Source organism: Camelina sativa, chromosome 10 (assembly GCF_000633955.1).
Source record: "Camelina sativa cultivar DH55 chromosome 10, Cs, whole genome shotgun sequence".
Lineage (NCBI taxonomy): Eukaryota > Viridiplantae > Streptophyta > Magnoliopsida > Brassicales > Brassicaceae > Camelina > Camelina sativa.
In genome coordinates, this window is record NC_025694.1 from 3,240,742 (window position 1) to 3,265,424 (window position 24,683).

Here is a 24,683-nt window from a genome sequence, read left to right on the forward strand (position 1 = left end):
AAATACAATAGTGTAACTAAACAGTTGTATTAAGAGTCTTGCTCAATGTTTTGCGGAATACACCCATGCTTGTTTCCTTCGTTTGTGGACATTAAGCTAAATGTTAGAACAATGGTTGTTCCGAGTACAACATATATGGTGGACCTCCTAATGATGTATGTGGGTATACAAAACAAGTCATAGACGCGCATTATGATTTACGTACAATACCGGATCCACCATATACAAGGGTGGTGCAGGTGCATTACATGGATTTTTTAAAATATATGTATATTATATGATTTTTATAGTATGCACCACATTCAAATGTAAAATTGCATCGGTGCATCAATTTCTGCATCCCAATAAATTTTTATGTTATAAGCTTTTAAATCCAATAGACATAACAAATTTTATACTCATTTAAGTTTTTCCTTTTCTTTTGGTCGAGGATAACAATAGGCAATTTTTTTATAAATCTAATTAAATCCCTCACACAAATATTTTTTCTCCATAATTTTCTAAACTACATAAACTGTATATTGAATTCCTTTCTAACAGTGACAGGGGATTAGAGAAAAAAAAACTCATAGGTTTGAGAAATTTATTTGACAAACAAATTGGTTATCTTATGCAAATTTCTTGTAATTTTAGTTATTTTAGTTGTTTTTAGTTTGGTTGATTCACTTTTTTTTGTCAACAAGTTGATTGGTCGTTTCCAATTGGTCAAGTATACATATGTTTGGTACTTTGGTTTATAAATTATGTTATTATGTTTATAGATGCTTTCATGATTAATAATTAAAAAAGAAATTAACGATTTTTTAAAAAATAATTAAATAATTTTTTGCACCCAGTGAAAATTGTTTATGGATCCGCCACCTGACAGTACACTCGAACCATGAGCTTGATGTGTGTCTGAACAGACCGAGGGATATGACTCATATCATATGAGGTTGAGCTAATGAAACAATTATTATAAATAAAAAATGGACAATTTTAGCTGAAATACAACAGTGTAATGAAACAGCTGTATTATAAATGACTAAACAAGCTTTTACAAACCTTTTACTCACGATCTTTGTTTCAGTTGAATAAGCGTCTAAGCGTTACAAATTACAATGTTACAAAGAATTACAATGGTTACAGAGAGAGACCATCCTAAGAGACATTCGGTCTGGTTTAGTTTGGTTTACCGGTTTAGAACCAGTATACCAAAGATTGTCTTAAGCTTTACCGGATTTGCTAAAAGAAACAATCTGTTTCTCTCTGTGCTTCTGAACAAGTGCTTCCAGATTCTTCGCCTTCTCTTCTCCATCTTTGAAATGTACTCTTCTTCCATGCCCTATATACAAAACCGCTATCAAAATCCAAAATCTTTATTTAAGTTAAGCAGATATATATAGACATATAGGAAAAGTGCACTCACCCGGTAGTAGCCAATTGAAATCCAGGCTGATCAATTTTTCTACGTTCTCGAGCTGGAGAGGCACTGCCACAAACACAAAAACATTTAGATCAAACTTTATCCTTTCTATATTCTTGAATGAAATATCCAAAGACATTCAACAGATAATAAGTCTTTACCTGAACCGTGATTGTACTGCTCTAATATGCTTAATCCAGATTCTGACATTATCACATGGTCTCCAGTGAATAATGCCTTGAGGGGCTTATGGAACAGGCACACGGATCCCTGCAATATTGTACTAAGCTCTTATCCCGAGATCGTAATGAAATTCTTTCTAACAAATATGTTTTTGCAGTTGGACAAACTTACTGCTGAATGACCGGGAGTGTGTATAAGCTCAACATCTTCATAGAGGCTCCATGGTCCACTTCCTTCTAGCTTTAACTCCACATCAGAGGTCGAAGGTTCAACCTAACAAAGTAACAATATCCCTTACTAACAGTCAACTAAAGCTGGATTTAGTAACAAAATTGTTTTCCTAGCCAGTTTGCTTTCTATTTTCTATAGAGCATACATATAGTCAGCCCAAGGTCCTTGTAACTCTGTAAGCAAGCTTTTTCTCACAAAATTCAGATGTTGAAAATCAATCAAAAATGTGCATAAAGCTAAGTGCCATAAGTTCAAGGACATACATCTTCTGAATGCAGAATTCTGGTAGACTTGAATCGATCTGCCCATTTCTTGTGATCCGCAACATCATCCCTGAACAATAAAGTAGCTTATCCTTATTATAGAGGTTACAAGAAGAAAACATGGAGTTTCTCCTTTTGCTGTTGTTAACTCTACCTGTGGGTCAAAAACATGTAGCGAACACCACCCATCATCTCAATCTTTCGAGCAAGTTTCTCCAAGTACCTAGGACTGCAGGAAACAACAAAACCTCGGTATATCAGTTGTGTCGAGTTAATGGCCATAGCGAAGATAATCATAAAAATATTGCAAGGAAGCATATACCTATCAACAAGTATATTTCCCTCACGATGAAGGATCAAGTATGAAGTTGCTCCGTAGGATTTCTTGGAATGAAACCCACAATGAAAAACGCCCTGAGAATAATACATATCTCACAATTGATTAGCCTCAGGGAAAACAGAAGACAGCATATAAGAGCAGGATAGCATGGAAGCATGAGTTCTTTGTAGAGCTTAATCAATTAAGAACTTAGGAATATTGTACCTACAGCTATTCAAAACCTGAAGACAAAATCTCAATACATTTTGAGGTATGCTTACAATTATCTAAGCAGAGTTTTAAATTGTTATAACCATCCTAAAAAATGAATGCTAAGGGATGAGAATCTACAGGAAGTGTGTCTTTGTCTACTGCAAGTGGAAAAGTCTCTTGGGCTTCCCCTATGTCAGCAGGTGGAGTTTCAGTGCGAATGGAGCCCGTCGGACAAGATAATAAGGCCTGAAAGAAACACGAAACTATGAATAATCAGAACAACCTCATAGAATCGTCTAAGAAGGGAAATATCAAATTTGTTATCATAAGGAAATTCTCAGTCTACGAAATTCTAGCAAGCATTTCCACAAAGAAGGGACCTAAAGGTACCCAAAAACGCTATAAAAAAATCAAAAACAAAAATAACTCAAAAACATCTCAATGTGTGTTTTAGAGATTAACGAAAAAGGAAAATCAAGGTTGCTACGGCACCTGAAGAGCATTGAGTCTTTCCTCCTTACACGTTGGTTGTTTAATAACCGCAGACATGTTGTCCTTTCGAGTGAATACTTCCTGTGAAGATAAAGCAGACAATACAGTATAAGAATTTGCTAAACAAATTCAAAGGTAATATAAACATCTCTCTAAAAGCTGCTTTAGCCTGCCTACAAACAACTATAACTTGAACATTCTAAATTTGTCTTCTAATGTAATGATTGTGAGAAGCCAATTAATGAAGCTGATCAAAATCAAGAGTTAGTATATCTTTCTTCGAGATCAAGCCTAAGACATTGACTTCCCATTAACCAAAACAAAACACCCACAACTACTTTACCTACCAATCAATAGATCCAAAAGCTTAAAACAATGGAACTGTTCATAGGACCACCAAAACGACCCACAAGACAAGAGAAAGATCAAAGAAATACAGAAGCTTTTACAGAGATAGGAGAAGGAAACCTTACCGGAACCATCCAACGACATGTATCACAATCAATACAAGTATTGTCTGCCAAAACAAAACAAAAAAAGCAAATCCATTGTTATTGATCTCTCTTTGTTTCTTCCACCAATCAGCAATAAAAAAAAAAAAAGGTAAACAGACTTCACTTACCAACGAAGATATCTCCTTCGACGTTCTGAGTACGTCGTCTAGGGTTCTCATGACTTGTCACTTGAGCTGCTTTAATAGATCCAAACACTCTCCTTTTCGTTAAACCCGTCGAGCAAAAAGAGGAAGCTTTTGATGTAAAGATCAGTTCTTTTGAACGGATTTGATACGAGAGCGACGAAATCGTAGAGGAAGAAGCTGAAGCCATGATTGGATGATCGATTCTCTCGTCTCGTTGTGACTTTTGATGAGCGTGCGTGTGTGTAGCACAGTCGCAGCTGCAGAGACGTACTCATCTTGAACTTCGCCCACTGTCAAAGACTAACTAGTTGACTATTAAAAAAACAGTATATATTTGACTAATCGAGGACCCGAATTAATCTAACGAGATCCGGTTTACTTTTGGTTAAGCTAATTTGTTTCTTCGGTTGAATTGATCAATACCGAGTCGACACGTGTAAGCATGTTTCTCAGTCGTGCCAGGTCCTTCATCTCTCTCTCTATCTCTCAATCTCAAATTCTCAAAAAACACCATTGTTTTTTCCTTGGATTGGATCAGAGAGAGAGAGATACGAATCTGAATCTAAATCTGAATCAGAATCACGAGATTTTCTTCATTGTGTGTTTTCCCGACTGTGATTCGATGTTTCACGTGGAAGAAGAAAGCAGTGGAGGCGATGGGTCTGAGATTGATGAGGAGATGGCCGGAGACGATTCCACGACGTCATTGTCACGATGGGTGTTTGATGAGAAGGATGACTATGAGGTTAACGAAGATTACGACGATGATGGATACGACGAGTATAATCACGCTGATTTGGATTCTGATGATGAGGATGACAATGTTGAGCAGCGTTTGATTCGAACTAGCCCTGCCGTTGACTCTTTCGACGTTGACGCTCTTGAGATTCCTGGAACTCAGAAAAACGATATCGAGGTTTTACAATTTACATGTTGTTTACTTTTTCGAATCTGATTAAGTTGAGGAACTTGCTAATTTGTTTTTTTGTTTGCAGGAGTCTGGCATAGGGAAGAAACTCATACTTGCTTTGCAGACTCTAGGGGTTGTATTTGGTGATATTGGTACGAGTCCGTTGTATACCTTCAGTGTCATGTTCAGAAGATCTCCAATTAACGACAAAGAAGATGTAATTGGAGCCTTGTCATTGGTTATATACACTTTGATATTGATCCCTCTTGTAAAGTATGTATATTTTGTTCTTTGGGCTAATGATGATGGTGAAGGTATCTCTTTTTCCCTTTCTATCTGGTGTAAGTTTTTAACTTCTTTTTTTAAGGTAAAATGCCTCCTTACTTTTTTTGGAAATGAACTGCAGGTGGTACTTTTGCTCTGTATTCGTTGATCTGCAGGAACGCAAATGTTAGCCTTATCCCAAATCAACTTCCATCAGATGCTCGCATATCAGGCTTTGGTTTGAAGGTTCCATCTTCAGAACTTGAAAGATCCTTGATTATTAAAGAAAGACTTGAGGCGTCAATGGCCTTGAAAAAGCTTCTTCTTATTTTAGTTCTTGCCGGCACTGCTATGGTGATTGCTGATGCCGTTGTTACGCCTGCAATGTCAGGTACTTCTATGCTGTCGGCTACTTTTTTTTTGTTCATATGTCACATAACAATTATAGGGAAAAAGGATTGTGAGCATTATTACTATTGCATGAATAATCTGCCCTCTGCAGTTAACTCTATACTCTTTTTTGGATACAGTAATGTCTGCTATCGGTGGTCTGAAGGTCGGAGTTGGTGTTATTGAACAAGGTAAATTTTAACCGTCCGTAGTTGATGTTCATTAGCGTATATATGGTCATGAGCATATGATTTCGTCTGACTTCCACAACTTGTAAAAGCTTCCTTGGATATATGTATTCCTTGGACCAGACAACTTTTTATGGGTTTATAAACTCTTCTGCCCCCTCAATAGTGGCTAATGATTCTACTAAGCTTTCAGCAAACATTATAATCTTATCTTTACGAGCGATTGGTGGCCTATTTTTTGTGAAAAGTTTCTGACTGTGGCTTCATTTGCAGATCAGGTGGTCGTGATATCAGTCAGCTTTCTTGTGATCTTGTTCAGTGTACAAAAATATGGAACCAGCAAACTGGGGCTTTTTTTGGGTCCTGCTATACTCCTGTGGTTTTTTTGTCTTGCTGGCATTGGAATTTACAACCTCATTAAATATGACAGCAGCGTTTTTAAAGCGTTCAATCCTGCATATATCTATTTCTTTTTCAAAAGAAACTCTATAAATGCATGGTATGCACTTGGGGGTTGCGTTCTATGTGCAACCGGTAAATTTCATATTCTGGAATATATATTTTAAAAAGCTTAAATATCTTGAATGATTTTTTGACCAAATTTCATTGCTTGTTTCTGTACATGTGGATGTCAGGATCGGAGGCCATGTTTGCAGATCTTAGTTATTTTTCCGTTCACTCCATCCAGGTGGTTTAAGGAGATAGATACTCATTTCTTGCTCTTTCTTTTCTGATAGTTCTTTCTCATCTGAACTTTTGATTCAGTGGTAGTGTTTATCTGCAGCTTACTTTTATCCTTCTGGTGCTACCTTGCCTATTGCTGGGTTATTTGGGTCAAGCCGCATACCTTTCTGAAAACTTCAGTGATGCTGGGGATGCTTTCTTTTCGTCAGTTCCAAGTAAGATCCATTAGCTTCCACAGTACGTCAAGATCGACAAGGGTATTCCTTCATTTGCTGGCTTGATTTTACCTCTCACTTCACGTTTCTAACTGTTTGTTACTCTCTTTATGTTTCAGGTTCTTTATTCTGGCCAGTCTTTGTCATTTCTAATATTGCTGCTTTAATTGCCAGTCGCGCAATGACAACAGCCACATTTACATGCATCAAACAATCAATAGCACTAGGCTGTTTCCCACGTCTTAAAATAATTCACACCTCAAAGAAATTCATTGGACAGATTTATATACCGGTTCTTAACTGGTCCCTTCTGGTGGTGTGTCTGATCGTTGTCTGCTCTACCTCAAACATCTTCGCGATTGGAAACGCATATGGTAATATTTTCTTCTCGTAGCATCTGGTTTGGGGAAATAGAGATATTTGGCTGAAACCCGTTATAGTTACTTTTAATTAGTTTTACCACACAAGTTATTGAACCTTAAGTTCTAGTACATGGTGTTTGATGTTTTTCTGTTATAAAGATGATGTAATTACTGTCGCTGTTCTTTACTTTCTAACTTCTCTATGCACTTTTTTTGTGTGGCTTGTCCGTTAAGCCTATACATATTCATGTTGAGATTTTTGATTTACATCTACAGGCATCGCAGAACTGGGAATTATGATGACCACGACAATTCTGGTGACCCTTATCATGCTTCTTATCTGGCAGACGAACATCATAGTTGTGAGCTTGTTTGCGTTTGTTTTCCTGGCAGTCGAACTGATTTTCTTCTCATCAGTTTGTTCAAGTGTGGGTGATGGAAGTTGGATAATCCTGGTTTTTGCTACAATCATGTTTCTCATAATGTTCGTTTGGAACTACGGAAGTAAACTGAAGTATGAAACTGAAGTTCAGAAAAAGTTACCAATGGATCTACTACGAGAACTGGGCAGTAACCTTGGGACGATTAGAGCACCCGGTATTGGTCTGCTTTATAATGAGCTAGCAAAAGGAGTTCCAGCAATTTTTGGTCATTTTCTAACCACCCTTCCTGCGATCCATTCCATGGTTATCTTTGTGTGTATAAAGTATGTCCCTGTTCCAAGCGTGCCTCAGTCCGAGAGGTTTCTTTTCAGACGTGTCTGCCCAAGAAGCTATCATTTATTCCGCTGTGTTGCCAGGTAAACAAACAATCGGTTTTCAAATGGAAGAAAATTTAGTTATGAGAAATATTTTTTCATATATAAAGTGCTGTCCGTTTAAAATAGGTATGGATACAAAGATGTGCGGAAGGAAAATCACCAGGCGTTTGAGCAAATACTGATTGAAAGTCTAGAAAAGTTTATACGTAAGGAAGCGCAGGAGCGTGCACTTGAGAGTGACGGAGACCATAATGATACAGATTCCGAGGATGATGTGACTCTGTCCAGAGTTTTGATAGCACCCAATGGAAGTGTGTATTCACTTGGGGTGCCTCTCTTAGCTGAGCACACGGATTTTTCAAACAAGAAACCCGTGGAAAGAAGAAAGGCCAGCATTGATTTTGGGGCAGGTCCTTCAACGGCGTTGGATGTGGAGCAGAGTCTAGAAAAAGAATTGTCGTTTATTCACAAAGCAAAAGAGTCAGGGGTGGTGTATCTGCTGGGACATGGGGACATAAGGGCTACTAAGGATTCTTGGTTTCTGAAGAAGCTGGTAATAAATTACATGTATGCTTTCCTGAGGAAGAACTGCAGGAGAGGGATAACAAACCTAAGCGTTCCGCATTCGCATTTGATGCAAGTTGGAATGACTTATATGGTATGAACTGGACCGATCAAACTACTGGTTTTCATCTACGCGCAAGTTCTCCTGAATTTTCAAAGAACACGTAACACAAGCCAATTCAGGGGAGGTATTTTTTTCTACACATTGTTTCATAAGTGCGATTGGTTCTAAAGTATAGGAGAAATGATTTTTTTTTGTATCGAGAGTTGATATTTGATTCTGTGGTTGTTATATATTGATTGATTTGTATGGGCTCGTTCCAGACTGAGTATATTGTATTGGAATATAAAAAGGACTTGCTCTGGCAATGAGTTTTGCTATGTGACATGAATTTTGTATCTCTACTTCGTATGTGACATGATATAACTGAAATTCCGCCGCTTTATTGCCTATAAATTTTTATACAAAATCAAATTACAGAGTATAAAATGCCAAAGCCAAGACAGAGTTTTGAATGTGTTATTGAGGCTATGTGCTACATTCTCCAACAATTGATACCCTAACAAACCCTCTCAAGAATGAGGAAGACCCGGAATTATTGCTAAGAATAAAAAGTAACAAACAAAACAGACTAATCTCTGCAAAAATCACGATATCGTGACTCAAATACGCCTCATTTAAGAGCTTTCCTTCCATCTTGTATTCTCATGTGGCTCTGCTTTGTTCCCTCTTTTGGTTTCCATTTGACATTTTTGTCTTTTCGGTTCGAGAAGAATCTGTACCTCAGAAGTAAAGAGTTAGTCATGACACCGAGAGAGCTTACACCCATGAGAGCCCCTGCCATTGATGGAGTCAACATGGTTCCAGTCAATGGAAGCAACACTCCCGCCGCAATTGGGATCCCTACCTACATAGTTTTTAGTTAAACAGAACATAAGACAATATTAACTCATTAGATATTCACAATTTACTCAGCAATGAAATTAAGACATGAAAAATGCAGAACAACTTACAATGTTGTATCCAAACGCCCACCAAAGATTTTGCTTCACAGTCTTCATGGTTTGCCGACTTAGCTCCATTGCATCAAGCAACTGCATGTAAATCATGTAAATACTTACTACATGTGTCCAAATTCACGTAGGCCAAAAGGAAACATCTAAAACCCTTGATTCAGTAAGAAATTGCAGTTTCCTATGACCAGCAATTTTACGCATCAATGAAAAATCTATACAACTAGATGAAGATGCATAATGACAAGTCTACAAGTCTTAAACATGTTCTAAGTTTCATCAAAAGTAAACTTCAGTTTGTAGTTGGATTACATCACTACTGTTAGATACACTAGTTTTTTTGTATCTTCCTGAAATTAAAATTAAATCAAGCTAAATTGATTTGCACTAATAGCATATATTGGATCAAAACGGCAGTGACTATCTAACTTAATGTAGTAATCAGTCGGAGCTCTCACTTTATAGCACAAATGAAAAAAGTACAAATGCTGTGGGGATAATATGAGAAACCTGTGTTAATCGATTGCCCATCAAGACAATGGGAGACACCTCACTGGCCGCTCCTGCACCACCACCCATGGCCACTCCAACATCAGATGATGCCAGAGCAGCAGCATCGTTTATTCCATCACCCACCATGGCAACAATCTTCTTATTTTTTTGAAGTTCATTGATAAAGTTCTTCTTCTCTGCTGGTTTAACTCCTGCTATAACCTGTATAACAAATTAGATCATGCATTTTGAAGGGAATGAGGAGATTGCAGGAACTTTATCTGAGTATCTGACTAATGAAAGTCAGTAGGACCAAATTTTAATTTGTTCAAAACGAGGGTTATGCCTATAGCTCAATCACTGATTTACGGAGATGACTTTCTAATCTTTGGTAAATTCTCGCCAAATACCACTTTTTAGCAAACCATGCATGCCAAAACTCCTAAACAAGTTTTTTCAATCCATGTAAGAATATAAGAACATACCCGTTCTTGATTAATTCCTACGACAGAAGCTACATAATTGGCAGCGTTCCTCTTGTCACCAGACAGCATGTACACATCAATTCCCTGGCGAGTCAAATTCTCAACAACTTGAGCAGCATCTTCCCTGATTTTATCTTCAAAACGGATGACTGCAGCAACTAAATTATCCACCCCAATGTACACAACAGACTGGTTGTTAAATTCATGCTCTTCTAATGCATGCAATGAGTTCCCAGTGGCTCCATGTCTGCATAGCGCAAGAGTAAATTAAAAAGAGAGCTTCTGTCTTTTTACAGTTCAAAAACCTGCAACTTCCCTATGTTTATCATGTATTATTTATTAACTGTTCAGCTTCACATGTCCCACAAATACTTATAGTTAGATAGGTATGTACAATCCTATGGAGGAAAAAAGAATATACGTGGAATCTTGATTTTTGGCCAGGCAGCATTAGTAGGTGAAAATTGTGACAGCAACGACCACATCATCAACAAAGAAAATGCATAAATGGCGATACTGATATAAATTATACTAACATGAAATATAAATGAGACTACAATGGTTACTTATCAGGAGCCAAATCACACCTAAATTAGATAATAAACCACTTAAACAAAGGATGAACATATAATACCTCTGAACCCATTCTAGGGTTCCAACTGTAACCCTCTTATTATTGACAATAGCAACAGCACCAGACCCTGGTTCTTCAGTAAATGTTCCCTCCTCTGCCTGCAGTGATGGAGTTCATTAGCTTCATCGAACTAGGGAAATGATTATTATTTACAGTCTTACCTTCATAGTTTGACAATTACGAGCCCGGGCTGCTTTTATAATCGCTTTCCCTACAGGGTGAGTAGTGTTTGATTCAACAGCAGCTGCTAACATCAAAACCTCAAATTCTGACCAAGTATCATTCAAATTGTCTCTGCATAAGAATATGAGGAGTCAGATGTTTTCACAAAACACAGAAGTATGTGGAAATTTCAAGTAACAAAAACTAATTTGAAACAGTACAAGGCATTAACAAGTATTATTTAAAACTATCGAAGAGTTGTGCCAAGAAGCATAAACAAATATCAACCCTGAAAAGCTTTTAGGCGCAAAATTGGGTATGCAAGAAGCTTCATATAAGAAAGGTAACAATATCTTGTCAGTGAGAGACTTCCTAATGCAACAAGGCGAATATTTGAACACTCTCCATGTTTTGCTAGCCTCTTTTGTTCCCATCCGATTTCCCTCTAAATTTAACCAACTTTCATATTCAAGTGAGCCTTAAGGTTTTTTACCTTGAAAGCCTAACATAGGTAAGCCACACACAACGGAAAGTCTCTAAGTATCAATATACCCTTGATGAACATGTAGATCACTGAATATTTTGAATCAGTAAAGAGCCTAACCTTGGATCTTCAGGAATAATGACTTCAGTCACAACAGGGTGTCCCTTCGTCAGTGTCCCAGTTTTGTCGAAGACAACAGTATCAACCGAGGAAAACTTTTCAAGAATATCACCACCACGAAGAAGTAATCCTCTTCTTGCTCCTAATGATGTACCAACCTATGGGATATATCAAGGTCTTCAACGTCTTACTCTGTCTGATTGATGCAGAAAAAACTCTTTATTCAGTAGAAAAATTACCAGCATTGCGGTTGGTGTAGCCAACCCAAGGGCGCAAGGACAAGCCACAACCTGGTCCAAATGAAAGTCTGTGAGACAGCATGATAAACAAAAGATGGAGAAACTCTTTTTAAGCCATCCTTGGTTTGATAAATCTAAATTATTAAGGTTCTAATACAGGCAGAAGTGAAATACATATCCACTCTAAATTTTTAACTGATATCATGGGCAGTAGTTCAGGTGGTTGTATTTGCTTTCAAAACTTTGTTTGCACATGCTTGATCTCATGAAAGTATTAACGTTTAAATCAAAAATAAATAAATTTAAAGCATACCAGAACGCTGCAAGATAGTTGAAGGGCCAAAGACATTGGGCTCCCGTTTTGCAATGCAGAAGGAAGAACATGAGCACCAAATAGATTCCAGAATGTAAATGTAGCCGCAGAGAGTGCCATCACTCCATACGTGAAGCGCCCTGCGACCTGTAAGTGCAAAAAAAAAATCATTTAGTCCTGGTTAAATCTAAATGTGCAAATTTGCAATTTCAACTCCACGCCATCCAACAAAAAATGTCTTCTCCTATATAAACTCAGTGCTAGTAGTTACCCAGCTACTAACACCGCTGTGGCTATTCAGCAATTCTAAGAGGATATAAGATGCTGAAAGTTACGATACTATATGGGCCAAACAGGAAAAGAAAGAAAGCAAACTATGGAAATTTCAATTTATTCATATTATTTCAAAATCAGAACACAGGTACAGTAGACTCCATAAATTTACAGTGATCGAGGAATAAGAAGACGTCTCAGTCCCATTAATTAGGAAACCCCCATAGAGACATGATTGTCATAAGAAAACTAGTATCTATTGTTGTCTCAACAATTTTCAACAGCATGTTAATGATATCTACAAAGGAAATCCACAAGATAGTATCTCGCTGAAAATACAATACAAATTGGTTTCTCAATCAAATATCTATCCAGTAACGGGAAACTCACTGACAGGTTTGTCAAATTGCCATGTCTATGGAAATACTTCAAATTTTTATATGCTCCACAACATTACACGGGAAATCAAGGTAAACCCAAATTGGTATTAAAAAAGCACTAGGAAAGAGAGGAAAGACCTTGTCAACCAACTGCTGTACTGGTGCTTCTCTACTCTGAGCCTCTTCAACCAGACGAATAATGTCCCCAACTGCAGTTTCACCTCCTGATCTATGCACTTCGACTGTGAGAGTTCCATTCAGGTTTATAGATCCTGCTGCGACTTGACTCTAGCCAAAAGATTTTTCCACAAAAAAAATTTGAGTTATTTCTACAAAATAAATTTCTAAAGTTGATGAAACTCATAATATGTTCAAAGGAGTGTCAACCCAAAAAGTCGTGATGACAATATCCTCACCTATCTCAGGCTACACTAGATAAAGATAGGGGTGGAATAGAAACTTACCCCTGGCTCTTTTGTCACCGGCAATGGTTCACCTGTGAAACTTGACTCATCAATGGCGCTTCTACCTGACTTGACAACACCATCTGCTGGAACTCGGTCCTGGGTAAACAAGGAGAACATAACCCACACGTCAATGAAAAGGACACACAAATAAGAGCATTAAAAAGAAAAATATTTATCCTCCTTATAACTGGCAAAAGAATGAATGAGAATATCCCTTCCAGTTAAATAATCTAAATGGGAAACAACAACATACTATGCATAAGCATGAAAATCTCTCTTCTTACTCCTGGTAGTATGACGACTAGATCACCGACAGAAAGACTATTACAAGGAACTTCAACAGTTGAATTTTGCTGATCCCCATCAAGCAGAAGGCGAGCTTTTGAAGGCAAAACACTCAGAAGGCCAGTCATATCACTGGTGGCTTTTATTTTAGCTTGTTGTTCAAGATTCCTTCCCAGCAATACAAAAGCTATTAACATAACTGGTTCCTCAAAAAACATCTTCCAACCCTGAATGTCAAAACAGTTTTACAGGTATATAATATCAGCCATCAATCGCAAGGACAAATACAGATATGGAGGTTCAAGAGTTTAAACACTCCTAGCTTACAGGGAAAACGTATAAGTTTAGATCAAAGTTGTTCAGCATTAAATAAAAAATTTCATTAGTGTTAACCCGTAAAGAAATTTCATTAATCACAACAAACCTTATTTAGAGGGTCTGAGGGGAAGGATAGTTTAATTACCAATTTTGGAATCATGGCTGCCAGTGAGCTAACAGAAAACGATGACAACGCCCCAAGACCAACTAGCGTGTTCATGTTAGGAGAACCCTTTAAAAGGCTCTTGACACCATCAAGTACTAGCTTGCGCCCAGGACCAAGCAACGTAATCAAACATAAAGACACATGGAATCCCGTTGAATGGATTGTATGAATCCAAGGAGCATTAACACCTAGAAAGTGAGTTAAATGGCCAACTAAGCATACAGCACATAGGGCCCATGAAACAGCAAGCTCGCGACCTGTAAAACAATCAAGTGATATACAAAATTCAGAAACAAAATATCAATTTCCTGTAACAGCAAATCAAATTGGGGAAATCATTACCACTCTCTTTCAAGCGAGCCTGCTTGTCTTTTGTCTTTGTTTCGAAAACTTTGAAGAAATTCTCTGTCACCAAATCTGGAACGAAGAGAGATACTAAGTGCTCATACCAAGAAAGACAACTGTAAAATACCCTGACCCAGAAAAGCATGGGCATCCAGAATCTTTCTGCTACTGATAAGCAAACATCCCTAAGAATTACATGTAAAGAACGAAACAATACTTTAAGATAGGATAGCTAAAGAGAATAATTACAGAAGAACAAAGACAAGAGTTCTTGACAAATTAATACATCCCCAAGTCAAGCTAAAATGATGTATCAAGTGGATAGAGTTACGAAATCCATTACTGAGTGAAGGTCTGCCATCAAAACATAAATCCAATGAGTAGTATAAAATTGACAATTATAGAACAAGGTCATCACTACAGAGCTATGCTGTCTGGTTCAGAGAAGGGATGTCATAAATGGAAAACATAAGATAAGTACACTGTCTTAGGACAATCAATTTATCACAAGGACTGACAACAAATTCTATATAATTGGAACCACTAGCGCCAGAAATTTATGTGTACAATCCATTCTCCATTAGCAGCTGCTCTTAATCATCTGTTAAAGGAGAAGTAATCAAGTTAGTACACTTAGAACTAGTCCACAACAAAATCAAAAATCAACAACTGAAAATTTTAAATTACATCAAACAAAGAACATACCATACGGATAATGATTGCTGCTGGAGAATTTTTTTGTACTATCAAGGTGCAAACTCTCCTGCAATATCTTCAGGAACATCCCCTACCCCACAATTATCCACCGGATTTGCAAAAAGATGATGAGTTTTTATATTTACTTCCAGTCAACTAGCATTACTGAAGCACTAAACTTAAGGCCCTATATTTTCTAACAACATACATCCAAGGTAACCTTTTAGCTACCTGTATTATCCCAATATAACCCTATTCCTAGACGCTAAACTATGAAAAAAATCAGAAAAGCTTTAAACACAAAATAAGATAGTATGCAGGGACTGTACGTCAAAGAAACAAACAAGATCTGCAAGACTGGGTCTACAAAAGCGATCTAAACAAGCTTATATGGAAAACGGAAAATAGTGATCATGATCCCCTCCACCTTTACAGAAAAAAAAAAAAAAAAAAGGATCACCAAAAAAGATATTAGGAGTCACACCTCGAGGAGTAGACTGAAACCCGCAATTGGTCAGATGGTTTGCAAGCGTCTCGCCTAAACTCTTTTGCCAGTCGGGTACACTTTTAGCTTCCGGTACAGGCCATACAATTGCTGTCTCAGTGGTGAGATTAACACTAGCAGAAGCAACTTGAGGCTATACATGAAAGAAAAGTAAACAAAACAAGAGAGTTTTTAATAAATTGGGCAACCATACTCTGTGAGAGAAGAACAGACCACCAATTTGGTCTGGCTGAGAGAAGCAAAACAGGAGAGGAAGAAGAGAAAGAAAAGTAAAAAACTTCGTACTTACTTGGCTTTCCAGTATCTTCTTCACACTTGCAGAACAACCTCCACATGTCATCCCCTTCAAATAGAGTGTAACATCGATGTCAGCAACACAATAACAGTATTGGATTGAATTCGAAATCATAGAGAAAAAAAGTGAGAGCACATACTCCAACATCGAGGATAATAATATCTGACGACGGAAAGGAGACACCATCACTTGCTGCAGCACCCAATTTCGACTTGGAATCACCACTCTCCGATCCTCCGCCACCTCCGCCGCCACTTCCACCATTATACCCACCGAACCCTGCACCGCCGCCGCCGCCACTCGAAATACTCCTGAAAGACGTCGAAGAGCTCGACAAACACTGCAAACGGCGTCGGATAACCGGCAAAACAGCAGCTCCCAAGCTTCTCAAAGCTGAATTAGACGAAGTAAGCCTACTACCATGAAACCCACCAAGACGGCGCACGGGGGGAGAACAACGAGCGAGCAATAGAGGATGGAGATGTCTGGCGCCGGATAAATGACGGTTAAGAGCTTTAGAAAGAGTGAGGAGAGGTAACGAAGGACCACCACTAGTTCTGGCCATCGTTGTGGCCGTGACGGTTGAGAGAGCTGAGAATGTAGACTCCATGGAAGTGGTGGTGGCTCCGTTATCTCAATCCCCCGAATCCCGTTTTATTCTCTCTATGTAAACGAGTGGTATCCACGTGTTAAATCGCTTTCAGAGTTTTCTAATCTTCTTCATCATACAACTTTTGGTTTGTCAAAAGGTTCGAAGTATGTCGAATGAGTCAAAAAAAAAATTACAGAACGAAAGGAACATACTTTTCGTGGTTACAGAGTCACAAAGTTTACACCTTTCGATTTTTTTCTTACAAACTGATTTAACGAGTTTATTAAGTCGAGACCACTCACGATATTTTAAACAAGTAAAGCGTAATAAAACAAACCATAGCCCCAAGATAAAACAAAGCATAGCCCCAAGTAAAGCGTAATAAAACAACTCGATTACTGAAAACTTAGCAACTTAGTATAGAGCCACTCTATACACACACATATCCCTGACTCGGACAAAGTATTGTCTTATCCTCTAGACTCCAATAGATGATAGGTGGTTTCCGGAACCGAGCCTTCTTTTTCGCAGACGCTCTGCAATGATGAACGCAAGCTCAAGAGACTGAGAAGCGTTGAGCCTTGGGTCACAGTGAGTGTGGTAACGCGAGCTTAGGTCGTTGTAAGTGATGGTGCGTGACCCTCCGACACATTCTGTCACGTTTTGTCCGGTCATTTCCAAATGAACCCCACCAGGGAAACTCCCTTCTTGATCATGCACGTCAAAGAACGCTCTCAGTTCCGCCTGAAACACACCATATAAATTCAATTCATTGTGGCAAATACATGAATTATCTACAAGATTATATCTAAAGTCAGAAGATGAAGTGAGTAGGAAATATTACCCTGATTGCATCGAAAGAACGAGTTTTTAGCCCACTTGGAGCCATGATTGTGTTTCCGTGCATTGGATCACTAACCCAAGTCACAATCTGACCAGCTCCACGTACTGCTCTGATCAAGTGAGGAAGCTTAACACGCATATTCTCAGCTCCCATTCTCACTATAACTGTAATCCTTCCAGGCTTGTTCTGAGGGTTTAGTATCTCTATCAGCTTAACCAGTTCACTAGGGACCATTTTATCACTCACCTACATCAAAGTACACCAATCACCATCTGACAATTTCTCATACAAAAATCCATTGTACTGAGGCAATTGATAATCCTAAAGAGCACAGTTCTAATGATCACGAACCTTGATTCCAAGAGGGTTAGCTATTCCCCTCAGAAACTCAACATGAGCACCATCAAGTTGGCGAGTTCGTTCTCCAACCCAAACCATGTGCGCAGAACAATCATAGTAAAGCCCGGATGTTGAATCTTCTCTAGTGAGCGCTTGCTCATAAGGCAACAGTAAGCACTCGTGGGATGTCCAAAACTCAGTAGTAGTCATGATTGGGTGAGCATTGGTAAGTCCAGCTGCACCCATGAATCCTAAAGCCTCATCAACTCTATTGGCCAATTCACGGTACCTGTTTTAGTCACAACAAGTAGTTGTAAGAAACTGTTTCTGACTTAAGAAAACCTCATCTCCAATTTGATTTAACATCATAACAAACAAGATTATACACAAAGAGAGAATGTTTACGAACCTGTCACCCTGTTCACTATGCTGGGTGAAATCAAGATTCCACTGGCTAACTCTCTGCATAGCTGCATAACCTCCAGTTGCAAATGCTCTCAATAGATTCAACGTAGCCACAGATTGTGTATACGCTCTAACCATCCTATGAGGATCAGGGATCCTCGATTTCTCATCAAAAGCATCACCGTTTATGTTATCACCTCTGTAACTCGGCAGCTTGACGCCATCTTTCTCCTCGAATGGATCTGATCTCGGCTTCGCAAACTGACCAGCCATTCTTCCCACCTAAAATATTTATGAAACCAACAAATTCATAAACTTTCCATAAACCAAACTCAAAACATATAGAAAAATTCGAGTCTTGAGCAAATAAAAAATCGACCTTGAAAACTGGCAACTGGCCACCGAACATGAGAACAACACCCATCTGAAGAAGAACCCTAAAGGTATCTCTAATGTTATTAGCGTTGAACTCCTTGAAACTCTCAGCACAATCACCACCTTGGAGCATAAAGGCCTGACCCATAGCCGCTAGTCCAAGCTTCTCCTCCAGTTTCCTCGCCTCACCAGCGAATACTATAGGAGGAAAAGACGAAAGCGTCTGTATAACCGATTCGAGATCCTTCTGATCTGGATACTCCGGCAATTGCAAAGCTTTCATCGATTTCCAACTGTCTAGACTCCATTTAGCCGAGGCAGAGGCTGATTGGTTGCTAGATTTCTTGGGGTCAGTCGAATGAACCGCGAAAACAGGGGAGAAAGAGATCGGACGGCGAGGAGCGTGTCGGTAAGGTAAGAACGACTTCGTCGTGAGAGGAGAAGACGCGTTTAGAGTCACCATCTCTGAACGAAACGACTTGCTGTGGGATTTGATTGACGACTGGTTCGGCCACAGGATAGAACAGAGCCAAAATAAAAGAGATGACTTTTATAGGCAAATTATTAAAAACAAACAATAGCCACATGTATGTGTGAATCGAACGAACACATCTGATTGAAACAGAGGGTTACCACCGGTTTTAACGTTACCCAATTATCATCTACAAGTGCTCTCCATCGTCTAAAACCACCTGTGACACTGTTTTAACGTTACCCAATTATCATCTACAAGTGCTCTCCATCGTCTAAAACCACCTGTGACACTGTTGTTGTTGTTGTTGTTGTTGTTACAGACAGACTTCAATGTTTTAAGTTATGGCCGATCACTTGATATTTTCTCTCCAAGCTCCTACTTTTCTGATTTTTCCTTCTTCTCTTCACCGTCCATGGGGTTTCTTCCGGAGACTTCCCGGTGGAGTTAAGTTCTCCGTTACGGAGTTCCGATTGTCCTCTCAACTACAGTTGGCTAAGTCCGTTTCACATTCACAGTCTTCAGCTTCCTCTTCTTCTCCATGCCCACCGGAGAAGTTCGATCTCCTGTCCAGCACTCGTAAGTCTTCGTGTCTTCTTTTGTTTTCCCTTCCTCCCTGAAACTAGTCTAGTCTCTTCGGCAAAGTTTTGTGCTTTACTTTTCTATCCTAACTTTTGAAGTGTCTGAAACCTCAATTACGAGATTATGACAAGTTTTACTTCGAATTTGAATATCAAACATAAGATCTTGCTTAGTTTTAAAATGTCTGATGATTGCTTCCGGTGCTAAGAATAAAAAAAGTTATGTACTTTGAAATCTGAGCTATGCTTTTGGATCTGCAGAGCTTAAGGATGGAAGTTATGTCTTCCGGTTTGGGGATGCAAGTGAAATTGAGAAATATCTAGAGGCTGAAGAAAAAGCGAGATGCGTAGAAGAAGTAGAGAAGAAGCAACATGCGAATATAGCAGAAGAAGCCAGTGAAGTTTCAAGGAAACAAGGGGTAAAAGATCTTGATCCTGTTCCTGTATTGAAGGAAAAATCTGATGCGAAGAAGAAACTGGTCAGTTCTAATATCGAAACAAATTCTGAGAAAGAGGAAAGTGCTGCTCCTTCCAACCTTAGTAGCAATGTCATCAAAATTAAGGATCGTAAAAGGGTTCGTGCTCCTACTAAGAAGAAAAAAGAAACTTTAACTTCGGTGAATGTATCACGGAGCCAAGAAGATAAAGTTGAAGCCAAACTTGCTAATGTATCCAATCTGAGCTCCATAGCTATTCCTACTAGCTCTACTGAAGAAAATGCAGTTGTTTCTGAGGAATCTGAGCCAGTTAATGAGAATGAAATCAAGGTGGAGTCATATAATGTGGAGCCTCTTTCTTCTAAAGTCATGGAGAATGTTTCAGTTAATAAAATAGGAGACCCTGAGACAAATGGTTATCAACAAATCACTGAGAATCGTATGGAGGTTCAAACAAGACCGAGATCATCTACTTCACAACATGGCTCACAGACCCATGGTATTGAGGAAGTTGTGACTGTATCCACCATCGAAATTGATGACAATTTGGCTGTGAGGGAAAAGCCTATGAAAACTATTGAAGCTGAGGAGAATCTTGTAGTTGAACCAACAGCTACAGCTGCTGTGTTTCCTGATGAACTCATATCAGCTCCAGAAGCAACACCTTGCAGCGTTGATGAGATCGCTCAAAAGCCTGTAATGGATACGTCTGAGGAAAACCCTATGAAAAATTTTGAAGCTGAAGAGAACATTTTAGTTGAACCTGGCTCACAGTCCCAAAATTTGGAGGAAGTTGCGCCTGTATCCACCATTGAAATTGATGAAAATTTGGCTGTGAGGGAAAATCCTGTGAAAGAAATTGAAGCTGAGGAGAATCTTGTAGTTGAACCAACAGCTCCAGCTGCTATGTTTCCTGATGAAGTCACTTCAACTTCAGAAGCAACACATTGTAGCGTTGATGAGATCGCTCAAAAGCCTGTAATTGATACGTCTGAGGAAAGCCCTATGAAAACTTTTGAACCTGAGGAGAATATTTTAGTTGAACCAGAAGCAACACATCCTAGCGTTGATGAGATCGCTGAAAACCCTGCAGTTGATACGTCTGAGATGGTGAGTCCTTACGCTAAACCATTAAGTAGTTTTAACAGTGTAGGGGGAGGAGACATCAGAGAGTGTTGTTGAACAGAATATAGTGCCACCACTCTAATTACTTATCATATATGAAGGAAAATGATGGAGAAAATGTGGCTTCAATCATAGAAGATGAAATAACTGTGAAGGGCGAAATAATTGATAATGGGAGCATATCTAAAACCGCCGATGAAACAGAAGGCGAAGATCTCCAAGTTCCTGCACCTGAAACGGCCACTCTTGAACCAATTGAAGTGACTTCTGACAGGTTAGTAAGTCATATATTTTACTCTTGTGTTAAACAAACTGGACTATTGTCTTGCATAGATACAGCTACATGTATCTATGTATATTTTTATACCGGGCTAGGAATCATACTGCATGCTTGTATTGTTTTGGTTGGATGTTTGACATCTAAACAGGGAAGAACTTGTGTCCAAAGAATTTTACTTGGACTCTGGTTTGGCTTCACTCCAAAGGCCCTATAAGGTACCTGTGATCCTTTTCTTTTTAGTATACTAAAAGTAGGGAGATTTGTTGAAATGCTGAGTTATTAACACTCCATTATATAGTATACTACAAGGGATATCTCAAGATCTTTCATATCTTAATCACATTCTCATTTCCCGCCACCTCAAAAACGTCATTTCTAACATTCTGACAATTTTTGAAATTTTAAGTCCTTATCTCTATGTTATGTGGATAATAATTTAGAAATAATGATGTCCAGGCTTTGGCAGGTCGGGAAGATGCTTATTTTACCATTCACCACAACTGGATAGGTATTGCTGATGGAGTCTCTGAGTGGTCATTTGAAGGTACATTAAAGTATTTTTCACATAGCTTTCCAAAGTTTTGCAGAAACTCACTCACGTGTATTATTTTCTTGTCGAATATATGTTTGGTTCATATTCAGGAATCAATAAGGGAATGTATTCTCAAGAACTCATGAGCAACTGTCAGAAGATTATTTCGGATGAAACTGCTAAAATGACTGACCCAGTTCAAGTTCTTCATACAAGTGTCAATGAGACTAAGTCCTCTGGATCATCGACAGCCTTAATTGCTCATCTTGACAATAATGTGAGACTTGGTCCCTAACAATATATGTTACATTGGAAATCCTTTTGAGATAGAGTCAGTCTGTGATCATGTAAAATTATTTTGTAGGAACTCCACATTGCCAATATCGGAGATACAGGATTCATGGTTATTAGGGACGGCACAGTATTGCAGAAGTCGTCTCCAATGTTTCATCATTTTTGTTTTCCCTTACATATTACGCAAGGCTGTGATGTCCTAAACCTTGCAGAGGTACGATGCTTTTACTACTTAAGCAATGAAATCTTTACAGTCTTGAGACTTGAATGGTTCATGTAAACCAGAATATGTGCTCTTGCTTTACGCAATGTCGCAATGTGCAGGTTTACAATGTGAAACTGGATGAGGGCGATGTTGTCATCGCAGCAACTGATGGACTCTTTGACAATTTGTACGAGAAAGAAATAGTTTCAATAGTTTGCGGGTCACTGGAGCAGAGTTTGGAACCTCAGGTGCTCAATGTCTTGAATTCTTACTCTATTTTGGTTGGCCTAGTAGTTTTGGGTCTTATTATCAAATTGGTTTTGAGAAACCTATCTATTCGTACATCAATGTTGGTGGATTTTTATTAACAGGAAATAGCAGAGTTAGTGGCTGCAAAGGCACAAGAGGTGGGAGGATCAGAAACAGAGAGAACACCGTTTGCAGACGCAGCTAAAGAAGAAGGATATGATGGACACAAAGGTGGTAAACTTGATGCTGTTACTGTCATCGTTTCATTCGTCAAAACTGTCTCCACTTAAATATACATCTTCGTCTGTGACTGTAAAATGTAAATAATGGAGAGAGAGATACACAGACAACATCATTCTAGTAGTGTTTCCAATATTTATTGAAACGATGTAAAATCTAAACCAATCATGTGAGCCGGATCAGTCTAGGATCCGACCCGATATCCAGTTTCCGACCCAAACCTAGTAAACAGAGTGATGCTGAACCCTGACTCGAGCCACTCAGACCAGAAAAAAGGATGAAGCTTTTTCTGAGGAATGCTTCTTCAATAACCTTAAACCCCAAGAGCAAACTAGCGAGTACGATTCTTCCTTCAATCCTGGTTAAAAACTTTTCTCAATCCACCACCATTCCCAAGAAACAGGATCGAGTTCGTGACCATGGCTACGACAATTACATGGAAGTCGAGAAAAAGATCCGTAAAGTCATCAAATTTCACAGCTTGATCCTCTCACAACCAAACAACACCATCGCAATCTCTCTCCTAGACACGCTAGCTCGTCGTCTAGGTCTCGGGTTCAAGCAACACGAGCCAGGCGCTTTCCTCCTCAAATTCCCACACGTATTCGAGATATACGAGCACCCAGTTCAAAGAATCCTCTACTGTCGATTAACCCGAAAGGCTTTGGATCAAATCCGCGACGAGCACGAAGCTCTTCTCTCCCAAATACCCGACGCCGTGACCCGGTTGAGGAAACTCGTGATGATGTCGAATACGGGTCGGATCCGTCTTGAGCATGTCAGGATCGCTCGGGCTGAGTTCGGTCTCCCTGAAGATTTCGAGTACTCTGTGGTTCTGAAACATCCACAGTTCTTTAGGCTCATTGATGCTGAAGAGACTCGAGATAAGTACATTGAGATTGTGGAGAAAGATCCTAGTTTATCGATTTGTGCAATTGAGAGAGTTAGAGAGATTGAGTATAGAACTAAAGGTATTGATGCAGAGGATGTTAGATTCTCCTTCGTTGTGAATTTTCCTCCTGGTTTCAAGATTGGAAAGTATTTTCGAATTGCTGTTTGGAAATGGCAGAGACTTCCTTATTGGTCACCTTATGAGGATATATCGGGTTACGATTTGAGATCGATGGAAGCTCAGAACAGATTAGAGAAGAGAGCTGTTGCTTGTATCCATGAGTTGCTGTCTTTGACTGTGGAGAAGAAGATCACGCTTGAGAGAATTGCTCATTTTAGGAATGTTATGAATTTGCCTAAGAAGTTGAAAGAGTTTCTTCTGCAGCATCAGGGGATATTCTACATATCGACTCGTGGGAATTACGGGAAGCTTCATACGGTGTTTCTAAGAGAGGCCTATAAGAGAGGGGAATTGGTTGATCCAAATGATGTGTATTTAGCTAGGAGGAGATTAGCTGAGCTTGTTTTGATGAGTCCTAGAAAGGCTAAGGTTGATGCTGAGTTGGTTAGCTACAGAAACGGATTGGATGATGAAGATGATATCGAATGAACATACGAGTTTCTTGACTCTTGTTTTATCTACAGCTCTCATTCTCTGGGCATTTACTACTGTAAGATCTTTATTTAACTATAGCTTTCCTCTGGATGGGTTGATAGCCAAATGAAAATGTTGTTGAGCTTTGAAATTTATCATTTTCTTTTCTTCTAATAGCAGATTTGGACTGATGATGATGAATTGATGGTTGTGAAAAGATGCTTCTTCACTGATTGTGAAGCTCACTCATTGTTCTGTGACAATTTGAATCGAAGAAGAAAGATGCCAACAAGATTGCTTACTTCAGCTGCAAGATATACTTTGGCTCTACTCTTTCTCATCAGCATTATTCCTTATCTCGATTCTTGATTTTGGCAAGATACTGGTTCTGGAATATTTTTTGCCTCAAGTCCCCTGTGGTTTAAGCCAAGAATCCTTATTACCTGTCTACTTGTTGCAAACCAAATAAAA

At 38.9% G+C, this 24,683-nt stretch overlaps 6 protein-coding genes across 10 annotated transcripts; 3 read left to right on the forward strand and 3 right to left on the reverse strand.

Annotated features, from left to right (window-relative positions):
- LOC104716801 lies at window positions 984-4,048 on the reverse strand. Its single transcript, XM_010434245.2, has 11 exons — window positions 3,729-4,048; window positions 3,580-3,623; window positions 3,107-3,187; window positions 2,753-2,860; window positions 2,405-2,496; window positions 2,237-2,311; window positions 2,083-2,152; window positions 1,760-1,861; window positions 1,567-1,675; window positions 1,409-1,471; window positions 984-1,324 (listed from the first exon to the last, which is right to left on the reverse strand). The coding sequence occupies exons 1-11, from the start codon at window positions 3,931-3,933 to the stop codon at window positions 1,206-1,208; spliced, it is 1,068 nt and encodes a 355-aa protein (XP_010432547.1). The 5' UTR covers window positions 3,934-4,048; the 3' UTR covers window positions 984-1,205.
- On the forward strand, window positions 4,226-8,475 carry LOC104716803 (potassium transporter 13). Its single transcript, XM_010434247.2, has 10 exons — window positions 4,226-4,662; window positions 4,742-4,970; window positions 5,063-5,311; window positions 5,451-5,501; window positions 5,772-6,032; window positions 6,134-6,186; window positions 6,283-6,397; window positions 6,517-6,771; window positions 7,036-7,558; window positions 7,646-8,475. Exons 1-10 carry the CDS (start codon window positions 4,369-4,371, stop codon window positions 8,181-8,183), a joined length of 2,568 nt encoding a protein of 855 aa, XP_010432549.1. The 5' UTR covers window positions 4,226-4,368; the 3' UTR covers window positions 8,184-8,475.
- On the reverse strand, window positions 8,508-16,459 carry LOC104716802 (copper-transporting ATPase PAA1, chloroplastic-like). Of its 4 annotated transcripts, XM_019230902.1 has the most exons (18): window positions 15,896-16,459; window positions 15,751-15,804; window positions 15,441-15,594; window positions 14,258-14,332; window positions 13,895-14,172; window positions 13,431-13,658; window positions 13,144-13,242; window positions 12,818-12,967; window positions 12,027-12,173; window positions 11,714-11,764; window positions 11,475-11,632; window positions 11,364-11,372; window positions 10,870-11,002; window positions 10,709-10,806; window positions 10,075-10,321; window positions 9,608-9,811; window positions 9,098-9,178; window positions 8,508-8,991 (listed from the first exon to the last, which is right to left on the reverse strand). In XM_019230902.1, the coding sequence occupies exons 1-18, from the start codon at window positions 16,364-16,366 to the stop codon at window positions 8,758-8,760; spliced, it is 2,871 nt and encodes a 956-aa protein (XP_019086447.1). In that variant the 5' UTR covers window positions 16,367-16,459; the 3' UTR covers window positions 8,508-8,757. The 4 variants fall into 4 exon arrangements, 3 of the variants coding, with proteins under 3 accessions (XP_019086447.1, XP_010432548.2, XP_019086448.1); XM_010434246.2 differs by lacking the exon at window positions 11,364-11,372; XR_002033652.1 differs by lacking the exons at window positions 8,508-8,991; window positions 9,098-9,178; window positions 9,608-9,811; ... (3 more) ...; window positions 11,364-11,372; window positions 11,475-11,632 and having other exon boundaries at window positions 13,400-13,658; window positions 15,896-16,451.
- On the reverse strand, window positions 16,552-18,844 carry LOC104716804 (phospho-2-dehydro-3-deoxyheptonate aldolase 2, chloroplastic). The gene is made up of 5 exons (XM_010434248.2): window positions 18,316-18,844; window positions 17,941-18,218; window positions 17,544-17,820; window positions 17,193-17,438; window positions 16,552-17,092 (listed from the first exon to the last, which is right to left on the reverse strand). The coding sequence occupies exons 1-5, from the start codon at window positions 18,772-18,774 to the stop codon at window positions 16,826-16,828; spliced, it is 1,527 nt and encodes a 508-aa protein (XP_010432550.1). The 5' UTR covers window positions 18,775-18,844; the 3' UTR covers window positions 16,552-16,825.
- On the forward strand, window positions 18,974-22,865 carry LOC104716807 (probable protein phosphatase 2C 62). The gene is made up of 9 exons (XM_010434251.2): window positions 18,974-19,362; window positions 19,626-20,911; window positions 21,028-21,200; window positions 21,355-21,421; window positions 21,663-21,750; window positions 21,849-22,015; window positions 22,103-22,246; window positions 22,357-22,485; window positions 22,609-22,865. The coding sequence occupies exons 1-9, from the start codon at window positions 19,128-19,130 to the stop codon at window positions 22,774-22,776; spliced, it is 2,457 nt and encodes an 818-aa protein (XP_010432553.1). The 5' UTR covers window positions 18,974-19,127; the 3' UTR covers window positions 22,777-22,865.
- On the forward strand, window positions 22,922-24,683 carry LOC104716806 (protein ROOT PRIMORDIUM DEFECTIVE 1-like). 2 transcript variants are annotated; one of them, XM_010434250.1, is made up of 2 exons: window positions 22,922-24,288; window positions 24,390-24,683. In XM_010434250.1, exon 1 carries the CDS (start codon window positions 23,004-23,006, stop codon window positions 24,225-24,227), a length of 1,224 nt encoding a protein of 407 aa, XP_010432552.1. In that variant the 5' UTR covers window positions 22,922-23,003; the 3' UTR covers window positions 24,228-24,288; window positions 24,390-24,683. The 2 variants fall into 2 exon arrangements, with proteins under 2 accessions (XP_010432552.1, XP_010432551.1); XM_010434249.1 differs by having other exon boundaries at window positions 24,393-24,683.